This window comes from Diceros bicornis, chromosome 38, assembly GCF_020826845.1.
Source record: "Diceros bicornis minor isolate mBicDic1 chromosome 38, mDicBic1.mat.cur, whole genome shotgun sequence".
Lineage (NCBI taxonomy): Eukaryota > Metazoa > Chordata > Mammalia > Perissodactyla > Rhinocerotidae > Diceros > Diceros bicornis.
The window spans coordinates 629,002-640,845 of NC_080777.1; the positions used below are offsets into that span (position 1 = coordinate 629,002).

Sequence of the window (11,844 nt, forward strand, 5' to 3'; positions counted from 1 at the left end):
AGTTCTGAAAATATTTTTATGTATCCTGTGTGCATATTTAAATTCTATTTAAAAAATTAAAACCCTGTATACTTCCAAAAAATATTTAGAGCAGTTAAAAACATTTTCTTCGGAGATGACCTACCTGTTCTAAGAAATGGAAGAATAGTGTCAAGCAAGGGGTACATTTTTTTAAATAACAATTTACAAAGTGATGACATCCATTCGTTTGTCTTAAAATAGCATTGGCTTGGGCCGGCCCCGTGGCTTAGCGGTTAAGTGCGCAAGCTCCGCTGCTGGCGGCCCGGGTTCGGATCCCGGGCGCGCACCAACACACCGCTTCTCCGACCATGCTGAGGCCGCTTCCCACATACAGCAACTAGAAGGATGTGCAGCTGTGACATACAACTATCTACTGGGGCTTTGGGGGGAAAATAAATAAATAAAATCTTTAAAAAAAAAAATAGCATTGGCTTTAGAAACCAGGAAGTATTCCCTCATTTTTAACAGGGTACAGTAATAGTTATGTTTTTTGTTTTTAAGGCAAGTTTTAAAATCCATCTGGGAGAGATTTTATTTCTTGAAATGCCGTTGTTTATACTCACTCCTTATTACAAGGAAACTCTTTTTAAGTACAACAGGTCCACTATATGCTATGTTGGCAGTAGACAGAGGGCCCGAACAAGTTTGTAAGTACTCACACAAGTGTAAAAAAAAAAAAAAGACTATGACTGACGCAGACTTTATTGACTTGATTGAAAGCCTTGTGGTACATACAGCAATTTACCAGCTGGTCTCAGCTTTGTTCACACTACAGTGAGTTGTCTTTGGGTTTTCTGTGCTCAAGACTCGGCTCAGTTGCTGCTGTTGCCATTGGTTTGTTTTCTTTCAGGATCAAGGTGGGTACTTTCATATAAAATCTTATTTTTAATTCCTTCTCTGGCAATTCTTTCCTGGATTCTTAGCTTTGCATAATTATACCTACAATGGAACCTTGTAAGAAAAGAACAGGAATAAGTCATTAATATATAAAAACTAATTTGAAATTTATAATAACAAAATTTAAAAATGCTTACAGATGACTACCCTAAGACTGAAAATTTAACCGTTCTAATTTGGTGTGCTTTTTCTGGGTGGTTTGGTGTCAACTAACCTATGAACACATTCTTTTTATTATTATTAAGGTCTATTTTACATAAAATGAGGATTTCTATCACCTTAGCTTAGTTTTATTTGTTGTAGAACCTCACATAAAGGGAACCATGTAGGATGTACTCTTTAGGTTTGGCTTTTTTTTTGATTAAGAAAATATATTTGAGATTCATCCATGTTGTACCAGTAGTTGTGAACATTCTTCTTCAAGTAGCATTTTCAGGTGATGCCATAAGCAGGGAAGAAATCAGCACTACGGTAAGGTAAAAGATTGAGGCCTTCCTAATATAGACCATAACTTGACATTAATAGAATGTCTAATGTCATGCATTTGTCTGTTCATTTGATAAATAGTGTATAAAATGTGGACATATTTAAAGGCATTCCAGCAATACCATGTTGTAAGACAAATTTCCATTAACAAGTCCTTTTTTTAAACAATAAAAATCAAGATTCTTCACTGGGGGTGGGAATCTCCCAATGGAAGACTGGTCTGAAAAGAGCGTATACTTAGGAATTAGATAAACCTATTACAATCATGGGTCTTCTTGAACACTTAGTATACATACCAGCATCCTAAAGTCACCAAGATAAATCCTCCTACTCCAACATCACATGATCTTCTAATTCTGCCTGTCAAAAGGAAACATAACCACTATAATTAATTATGTTACTCAATCTAGAAGAAAGTTGTTCACCACACATAGAGAAATGTATGTAAAAACAGATACTCACTAGTTAACAAAAAATGTCCAAAGCCAGCCACAACAGATCCTAAAGAACCATAGAGTATTGAGTCCCGTGCACAGGGAATGTTTTCGACATCTAAAATTCCTAGGAGCTTAAACGGCTAGGATAAAATAAAAAAAAAAACAAAACCTAAATTGAACAAGAAAATTTTATTTCAGGGCGGTTTGGCAAAGATTAAACTGGAATATGTACTATGTGAGAACCATGAATCCATTTACATTGTCTTTAGTCATCTTCCTTTGGTATACAATGTGAAACTTAAGAATTTGACCAGAAAGCCCCAAGCAGTGGGATAACTTAGACCTAAATTAATTAAATTATGGTGTTATGCCATAATTTGCTAATTGGCTGGTTGGGAAATAAGAGCATACATTATTTTATGAGCTCTTTAAACATCTATGATTTTGGGAGTTTGGCTATTACTGAAATTGAAAAACAGCATAATTTTGGGGGAAGCATAAATGGAAAAAGTAAAATTCTAACCATGTTTGCTTATAATAATAGTATAGTGCTGTTTGTTTTAAATTCCTTTAACAATGACTTCAGATTTTATTGGTGTTTACTAGGTGAACATCAGTTGTGTTCATAATAAATACTTCATGTAAAGATACACATGGGCAGTCTCTCTCTTCTGGTCTGTTTCCTTGCCTATGATAATGAAGTTGCACTTGATCATATTTGATTCTTTGTTGATAGTACGAGGTAATCACACTTAGTGTGATGAAAAAAGCTGGAGATCCAGAGTGGGATTTTTGTCTCAGCTCTGCCCCTAACTTCTGTAATCTGCAGGAGATAGATATATATATATATTTTTTTATCTCTGTGGCCCTCAATCTGTAATGAAGGGGTTGGGCTAGGTAATTTAAGTTCCTTAAAGTGCTAAAACCAATAATTTTTAAATTATTTTTCTACAGTCTTCACTGAATTTATGGACTTGTTCTTAAGCTTAGCATGTTTACTTGAATGTCTGTCACTCTGCTAACTCTGTATGTTAGTCTGGGGAGGGCAGGACAGACATTTTTAAAAAGTCACTTAAACGTTTCACTAAGGCATTCTTGTTAATACACAAGTCTCAGAAAACTTACGGTAACTGTTTTCTAAACTTGATTAAATGCAAGTTTTCAGTAATGAAAACTTCCTTCAGCTTTTAGAAGGAAGCTACTTGTCCATTTAAAGGTTTCACTTTTTAAATGGTAGTACGCTGTGAGGCAGGACCTTAAGCTAAAGGGGGATTCTATAGGATGAGGTGATACCTAGAAGGTGTAATACAAGGGAAAAAACCGGAAGAAATGGGGAAGGGACAGTAACAAGGCAAGTCAGATTAAAGGTTGAAACATGAAGATATTCTTGATTGTATTTCTTCCTGTGTTTGCTTTTTTGGCTCAAGCTTCTGCCAGAAAAGACTTGGTTCACAATAAAGCAAAAATAACATACTCGGATCATTCTGTGCCATTTTTTTCTTTCTCTCTCCCTGCTACCCTCCCCCTACACACCTAACACACATTACTTCATGAACACAGCAGGTGCTCAGTAATGTTGCAGACTTGAATTTTAAAAGCGCTTCGGTACAAATCTTCACCTACAACGAGGTTGGGGGATTTAATTGTTTCTGGCTTTTCATTTCATTTAGCAAAAAACTTGTTTCTCACCCTCTCAGCTCAAAAGCCCAGTGAAATGTGGCCATGGGGACAGGGTGTGAGCTGCTATGCAGACAGGGACTGTTGGACTCCTGCATTCCAGTCCAAGACTAATGCTCCCACCTCCAAACCAGCCTGTTTCCCTGGGGGAAGGGTCCTAGGGCCAGAGGGTGGTGGTGGTGGTTAGTGCCAGTTGTATCAGGTCTAATCTGCAAGTCAGACCAGCAGCTTGTACCGCGGGGTGGAATGTTAGGATGGCTTCCACATTTGGGCACAGAGGTCCTAAGCAGAACAAAAGGAACCATCAGGGCTTGGCCACAGCACACCAAGCACTGCACACTTGACGAAAGGCAGCACCAGTTCCTTTAAGGCTTCTGGGCTTTTTCATTGGGATCCCTCCCATACTGGAGCCATAGTGTGACCCCAGGATACACCAGAATCTGCAGACAAATATTTCTTGGGCCACTTGGACAAAATGCTGTCAACCCCAGTTCTTTATCAAGTACCTGAAATAGTGCTGCTTAAGTCAGCTAGGTACCTACCTCGTTGAGTTTGAGATTTTCAAATCCCACCCTCAGATTCTGATTCAGATCTGGGATAAGCCATTGGAATCTGTTTAGAAACCTTCAAGTTTTTTTTCCCCCCTGATGAATCGATCAGATTGGGGAAAACACTGCTTTTAGATACTGTTTGGAAAAGTATAAATTTAAAAAAAAATTGTAAATAATGGGATAATGTTAGCTGCTTTTTAAAGACAAATATCCTATTTAAAATGGTACCTTCTAAAACCAGTGTGGATAGAGACCAAGGATGCTGTTAAGCATGCTATAATACACGTATCAGCCCCTCCAACAAATCTGGTCTGTCAGTGCCGGGGCTGAGAAACCAACACTAGTCTAATTTAAACAGTCATAATGTGGAGCCAGCAGGGGGCTAGCAGTGCCAGGCGCTTTACCGCACTACCCCCCCCCCCCCAGCCCCATTTGTAATTCCCACAACCTCGCTGAGATTACCTCTGACACAGGCTCAGGGTCTGTAAGCAGAAGGCTGTTAAGTGCTGCCAGAGTGGAGGTGAAGTCAGCCTCACCCCAAAGCCTGTCATTTCCGTGGCATCGTTTACCCCTTTGGGTTTTTATACATGAAAAAACCAAAACTCAGGGAGGAGTCATTTCCCAGAGGTCACACGTCTAGGGAGTAACATTAAGTACGTGATTTTATGTCTGCGATGTGGCTCAAAATTGGGTAAGGATGTACAAAGACATGTTAGGACCACAGCTTTCCCTTTCCTAGTAGAGAATTCTCAGCCCCCCGGTAAAGCTGGAGCTTAGACTACTGATTACTGATGACTTAAAAGCACGTATGGGACACTGTAATGAAGACCCAGTCTTCTGTAGAGAGTGCACTGAGCTGGGAGATTCTCAGAAATGGAAATTAAAGGGTCCAAGCCTTAAGTCCCTTTGAAGTAGTTGTGTTTATAATGTGAAAGCATGTCTCTCTTATTCCCTAGTACTTTGCAAACTTAAGGTTTAACTTCTGCCATTAACAAATTTAAGCCCTTAAACATAAACTAAGTAACTTTTACATTAATTTTTTTTGTAAACTAATATTTTTAAGCTTTGATTTAGAAAAGCAGTTTTACCAGCTCATCTTGATGGAACTAAGGGAAGCTCAAAAGTTTTTTTTTTTTTGCTGAGGAAGATTTGTCCTGAGGTAACATCCATGCCAGTCTTCCTCTATTTTTTAGTATGTGGGCTGCCAGCACAGCATAACAGCTAACAGAGCAGTATAGGTCTGCAGCCCGGGAACTAAAACCCGGCCACTGAAGCAGAAGGTACTGACCTTAACCACTAGGCCACTGGGGCTGGCCCTCAGAAGAGACTTCTAAGCCAGAATGCCAAAAGAATTTATAGGAAATAGATCAGATTAGAGCCACCTCATCACTGCCAAATGTATCTGATCAGCGCCTATATTCTTCTTGCTGCAAAGGAGGAACTGGGCCTGGCCCTATTTAAAACCAGTCCTAACTGCAGTTGATTCCTCTCAACTACTCAAGGATTTTGCTCCTATAGTTACCCCTTTCATTAGTATCATCAGTTTTTCCTCTCTACCATAATCTCCAGCCCAGGAACATACAAATCTCTCTTGACACCCCTTCCTCCCAAGCCTCCTAAGCTACCATCCCATTCTTCTGTTCCCTTTCACTGCAAAACTCAAGTTACCGGTGCTTGCTGCTCCACTTAAAAATCTCCTTTCCTTCCTTTAACTCACGTCAATGAGGCATTTCTTTGCACTCCACTGAAACAGCACCGTTCTAAAAGACATCCATTTTGCAAAATCCATCATACTCTACATCAGCACATGTGGCAAATAATCATGTTTTTGAAACATTTTCTTTACTTGGCTTGAAATATGACAATGTCTCCTGGTTTCCTATCTCCCTGGCCATTCCTGGCAGCTTTGCTGCTGTCCTCTGCTCTGATGACCTCTAAGTGTTGAAATGCCTCCTTCCGCCCCGGTGGAATCTAGTCTCTTCCTAGGTGTCTCAAGGCTTTCAATTAAATGCCATTTATATGATGACTCCCAGATTTATAAATCAAACCCTGATCTCTTCCAAGCTTTAGTCTCATATTCATCTGCCTATTGACACCTCTTCTATGTCTAATAAGCACCTTGGACTTAATATTTCCAGATCAATTATTTTTCAGGCATCACTCCTCAACCAAATTTCAGACCAAAAATCTAGGAGTCATCCTTGATTCTGTTCATCAAACACTTGTCCAGTGTATCAGCAAGTCTAGAAGGATGTACCTGAACCAAATACATCATGAACCAAACCACTTCCACCTTCACTGCTGCTACCACCAAGCTGCCGTCTGCCCTAGTACCTTCAAAGATGTTGATTCCACTCCGATGACTATACCATTCTCTGTTTTAAGCCCTCCATGGCCTTCAGTTATGCTCAGATAACATAAGTACGCCTCACTACTGCAGTGCAGACCCTACCTAATGTGGCACCTACCCTCCTTCCGTATCCCACTTTGTCTCGTCCCCTGGTCTGGGCACACCAGCTGGTATTCCTTTAACAATTCTAGGTGGATTGCGTAGCACACACTGCCGTTCTCCTGGATCTTTGCAGGATGGCTCAGTAAATGAAATTCTTAGTCCTTTTTTGTTTGATTCCCCCAGTAGAACGTGAGTTCATAAGGAAGAGGATTTGCCTGTTTTGATCAACGCTATATCTTTAGCACTGAGTTTAGTGCTTAATAGTCTGGAGGTACCCTGTAAATATTTTTTGAATGGGTGAATTAATAAATTTAGAATTTACCTAGAGCACTTTTCCTGATAGGCATATGCCAAATTTCATATTTTAAAGTTTCTTGAAGAGCGAAGAAGGGAGAGGAGAGGAAAGAGTTTTTAACGGCTAGTTCTATCAGGTATGCTAGCTTGATAAGTTTCCCAGGTTTGCTGATTCTCATAAACAATCCCTGGATTGTACTGGAATGATCACTGAAAAATTATTTTTTAAAAAACTTCAGACTTTTTTTCAATACCTTGGGCTGCTAATTCAAGCATAGCTTGTGTTAATATAATTTTATTACAGTCTCTTTGATGAGCATTGATAGGTACCAGTGTTTCATGAGCAATTTACAGGCCTTTTTTTTTTTTTTTAACCTTACCCCACAAATCTGGCATTGCTCAGTTTTAGGGCTTGTACCTATCCTTCATTTCACTGACTACAGTATTTTTTTTTTGCCAATGAAGGACCAATTAAATAGATCGATTTTTTTTTTCATTGAATTCTGATTCTCAATGGATTAAACCACCCTAGGACCCTTAAATGACGAGTTATCTCCAATCAAAGATGAACAATAAGATACGAGAGAGAGAAAAGCCACATTCAAGATCCCAGTGTTCTCACAAAACAATCTAGAATTTTGTGTTCGTAGTTATGGTGCCCCTTGAAATATGCAAGTTTCAAACAAGGGTACATTTTTGTTACACTGAGCATATTCCAAATAGTATATGAGACATTAAAAAACAGAAATGCGCCACCAGTGGTGCATAAATTGACAGACTGTTTTTGCTATTAAATATGGAAACAATTTATCTGACATTTGTTCATATAAACCATTTGATGATCTGCTATCTTGGCCAAATTTAGATGGAAAAGTCCCCAGAAAAGCAAGAACTTTGAAGAATTGAGCAGAATTTCCAAGCTGAGCAGAGTATATCCTAAAACAATGGATTAGGAGCAATCTGGCACACAGTGGGTCTTCAGTAAACACTCATGACTGATCCAATGTTAATATCTCCATAGCTCACTATTGAAAACATTTTTTAAATCTTTTTTTTGAATATCTGTTATTTTTTCAGCACCGAGGATATAAATTGGGTTTCCTGCTCTTAAGGGGCCCGAGAGGAAGACAAGACATAAAGCATTAACTTCCGGTATCCCCAATGCTGTAAGGACAGGGCTGTGTACCAGGTACCCGGGAGACGGGGACAGAAGGGCCTCAGTCCGCTGGGGAGTCGGGAGCTCCTTCCGGGGCGACCAGAGAGCTAGTTGAGCGTTAGTTCCCCTGGAGAGCAAAGGCCCAGAAGAGGCAGACACAGGCTCCACAGCCGGGGGCCTGGTGCGGGGACTGGGATTTCATCCTGACAGCAGGGGGCTGCTACGACTGGACTTGAGGCCGAGGGGAAGTCCAGTTCCCCGGCTGGCGCACGCTGACCACTGTGGGAAGGGGCCGGGGAGGGCAGAGCAGGGAGACGCGACAGTGGCGGGGAGGCCGCGGGCCACGTGCCACCCCGCGTGCCCACCGGGAAACCCAGCCCTTCCCCGGACCCCCCTGTGTGGAGCGATGCCCGGGGTGTAAGCGGCCTCCACCCCCGCGCTCACCGACCCTCCGCGCTCAGCGCCGTGGGCGTGCGACGCGCCACAGCGGCCCCGTCCTGGGGGCGCTGAGTCACCCTCCGTCGCCCCCGTCAGCGGCGCCCTCCCGCCGCACGACAGGTGGAGTTCCTGACCTGCGGTGACCCGCGGCAGTCCTGACCGGCGCCGGCCCCCTCCCGCGGCCGTGGTCACCCGCCTCAGGCGCTAGGACAGAACCCCGGGAGGCGGGGACAGTCCGAGCGCACGGGCGGCGGAAGGACAAGCGCCCCGCGCCCCGCGCCCCGGTTACCTTCCCCTTGGCGGGCTCGCCGGGCTCCGGCGCGGCGGCCATGAGGACGAGTCGGCGCCGGCTCGCCCCGCCCGCCGCGGAGGCCCCGCCCGCCCGCGCCGGCCGCCATCTTAGGGCAGGGCTCGGCGCCCGCAGTGCGCGGGCCCGGGCCGCCGCCCCCTTTGTTCGCCGGAGCAGGTCACCCTTCCCCGTCAGGGGCCCTCCCGGCCCAGGGCCGGGGCGGCGGGAGGAGGAGGGCGCGCGGGCAGCGCGGCGGGAAGGGGTGGGCGAAAAGGGCTCCTCAGGACCTCGCCCCGCCCCCCGCCCGAACCGCCATTTCCAACCGTCGCCCGTGCTCGCGCTCGCGCACGGCCGCCGGGCGCGCGCCGCGGGGCGGGGTGGGGGCCGGCGCGCCGCCGCCGCCGCTTTGTCCTGCGAGCGCGCCCCGCGGCCACCAAACAGGCCCAGCTCGCGTGTCCCCGTGTCCTTTGTGCTTCGGCCCCGGCGACCCCGGGAGCGCCCCCACACTAGCCCCGTTTGCCCAAGCGCCAGCGTCCAGCACACGGCGGCCCCACGCCCGCCCGCACGCCCCGCTTCTCTAACGGCGCCGGTCGGTCGGCCTGGAGGAGACCGCGGACAAAATGGAGGCGGCCCCTACTGAGCATGCGCGGGCCGTCCGCCCGCGGGCCGAGGGTCGGGGGAGTGGGGGGCGGTCTGCGGCTTGATCCCTCGTGTCAGGCAGCCGTCCCTGTTATCCGTGGAGCCCGAGGGACGCGTGCTGGCCGGGGTCTTGGGGTCCACACGCCCCCCCGGCAGTCTCCATAAACACAGAGCAGGTCCTTTTCCAGTACGTTCTCTGCCCGCCCTGAGGTGAAGTCCCCATCGTGGCCTCGGCCTCCTTGATTCGTGCGCCTTTACATTAGACGTTCGGCTCTGATGTGTGGAACGTGCCCTCCCGGGAGGACGCCGAGGCCCGCGAGCGCGTCGCCGCGCAGTTAGGATGCTGGGCAGGGGCCTGGAGGAGGCGGAGCTGGGCGTCCTCTCGCCCCAGCGAGGACCCGGCTCTCCTGATCTCCCAGCTCCTGTCCGCAATCCCAGTGAAAGACACGACTTGAGACTTATGTATGACGGTTATTTTATTTACATGGGTAACTTTTGGGGAAAGTGGACGGTTACAGACAGACTACATACTGCTCCAACATACTGCTCTAATATACATTAGGAAAGAGGAAAAAAAAGTCGCCCCACCAGTGACATCCTGCCAGTTTGGGATTCTCTGAAATTCTTGAGCTAACGCTGCTTTGAACTCTTGGTTTGGAAGGTAATGTTTAAGGTAGTAATATTCCGTAAAGGAGTGAGGAAGTCTTTTGAAGGAATTGCTAGTTATGTTGTAAAGGAAGGAAAACTGGAAAAGTACCAGGTAAACCACCACAATGCCGTCCTATTTTATTTTTTATCGAGACTTGGAAAAATTGCTAGGGTAAACTTAGTTGGGGTCCATTTCATTTGTCTTTGAGAAGTATTTACATGTGTTATACCTTTATATTAAAAAATTTAATTTCACAAAAATTGCATAATACTTGCATGTTTGATTTTTTGTTTTTGATTTTCATAGTGTGTGAAGTGAAAGCACAAATCCCTTTCGCTTTCACCCTTGTTTCTCTCCTCTCTAAGGTAAACACAACTAACAGTTTGATGTGTCTCTTTCCAAACTGTTTTCTTTTTTCTTCATTAAAACAACCCGGGAATAGAGAGTAAAAATGAAAATCTCTATGCCATACCTGCCCCCATACATATGTGTGCCTGTGTCTGTAATGATACACACATATGTAAATGGCTGCACGATGCAGTTTGCATTCAGTAATTTACTTTTTACCATGTAACTCTATATCTTGGGAATTTTTTCATGTAAGTACCTGTAGATTTACTCATTCATTTTAAAGCCTGCTCAGCAATTCTTTAATCATTTTCCTTCTGGTTGACATATAGAAAGTGTCAGTTTTTTCACTAATCCAAAGAAATGCTTCAGTGAGCATCTTTATGCATATATCTTTGTGCACGTGTTCAAGTATTTCTGTAGTATAGATTTCTGGAAGTGGCCTGATTCAAAAGCATATGCAGTTTAAAAAATTTAATACATACTGCTAAATTGTCCTCCAAAAATACTACCAATTTACATTCCCCATTAACAGTGTTTGAGAGTGCCTGTTTCCTCACAACCTTTTTAAGACTGCGTGTTAACAAGTTTTAAAAGTTTTGCTGATCTGATGGGTGAAAAATGGTGTCTTACTGCTTTGAATTTTCCTGATTACTAGTGTCGTTGAGCCTTCTTTCAAATGTTTATTGGTCATTTTCTAAGAATTCATTTTGTATAGCTTTTGTGCATTAAAAAATTTGGTTGGGAAAGAAAAATAAAAATCAAACTTGAAGGACTGACTGACTCCATTGAGTTCATCAAATATTTAGAAATAGTACAGTGCTCCCTAGGAAAAGACTGTTTAGGTGCTATGTCTTGAATATTTAATTTGACATCTTAACATCAGAATGTTATGCTAAGCCACCATGTGCTCTTTTGGAATAATAAATTGATAATGGGATTGAGCACCGCCTCCCCCAAATGTGGTTGGGTATGTGATTTTCTTATCAGTTTACAGCAACTCTTTACAGTTGTGGCTTTTAATTCTTATATATGTAACATTTTCTTGTAATTCACTTATTTGTTAGTTTTGTTTATGGCGTCCTTCATTTCTCAAACATTTAACTTTTTTTTTCATGAAACCCAATCTATCAGTGTTTTCTTTTATGACTTTTGATCTTGTGTCTTGCCTAAGTAGGCTTCTTGGCTACCATAATAAAGAATACTCTAATAATTTTGAAAATAATCTTCAGGGGCCGGCCCGGTGGCGAGCAGTTAAGTGAGCACTCTCCACTTCAGTGGCCTGGGGTTTGCTGGTTTCCCCGGCTCGCACCAACACACCACTTGTCTGGCCATGCTGTGGCAGTGTCCCACATAAAGTGGAGGAAGATGGGTACGGATGTTAGCCCAGGGCCAGTCTTCCTCAGCAAAAAGAGGAGGATTGGCATGGATGTTAGCTCAGGGCTGATCTTCCTCACAAAAAAAAAAAAAGAAAAAATAATCTTCATATGCTCCCTTTCTCATTAATAAT

General features: G+C 43.9%; 1 protein-coding gene across 2 annotated transcripts; it reads right to left on the reverse strand.

The window, feature by feature from the left end:
* Positions 1-705: 705 nt before the first annotated feature.
* LOC131399356 (cytochrome c oxidase assembly protein COX20, mitochondrial) lies at positions 706-8,942 on the reverse strand. Of its 2 annotated transcripts, XM_058533518.1 has the most exons (4): positions 8,699-8,942; positions 1,867-1,981; positions 1,701-1,764; positions 706-972 (listed from the first exon to the last, which is right to left on the reverse strand). In XM_058533518.1, the coding sequence occupies exons 1-4, from the start codon at positions 8,738-8,740 to the stop codon at positions 834-836; spliced, it is 360 nt and encodes a 119-aa protein (XP_058389501.1). In that variant the 5' UTR covers positions 8,741-8,942; the 3' UTR covers positions 706-833. The 2 variants fall into 2 exon arrangements, with proteins under 2 accessions (XP_058389501.1, XP_058389500.1); XM_058533517.1 differs by lacking the exon at positions 1,867-1,981 and having other exon boundaries at positions 8,699-8,863.
* Between the last annotated feature and the right edge of the window lie 2,902 nt (positions 8,943-11,844).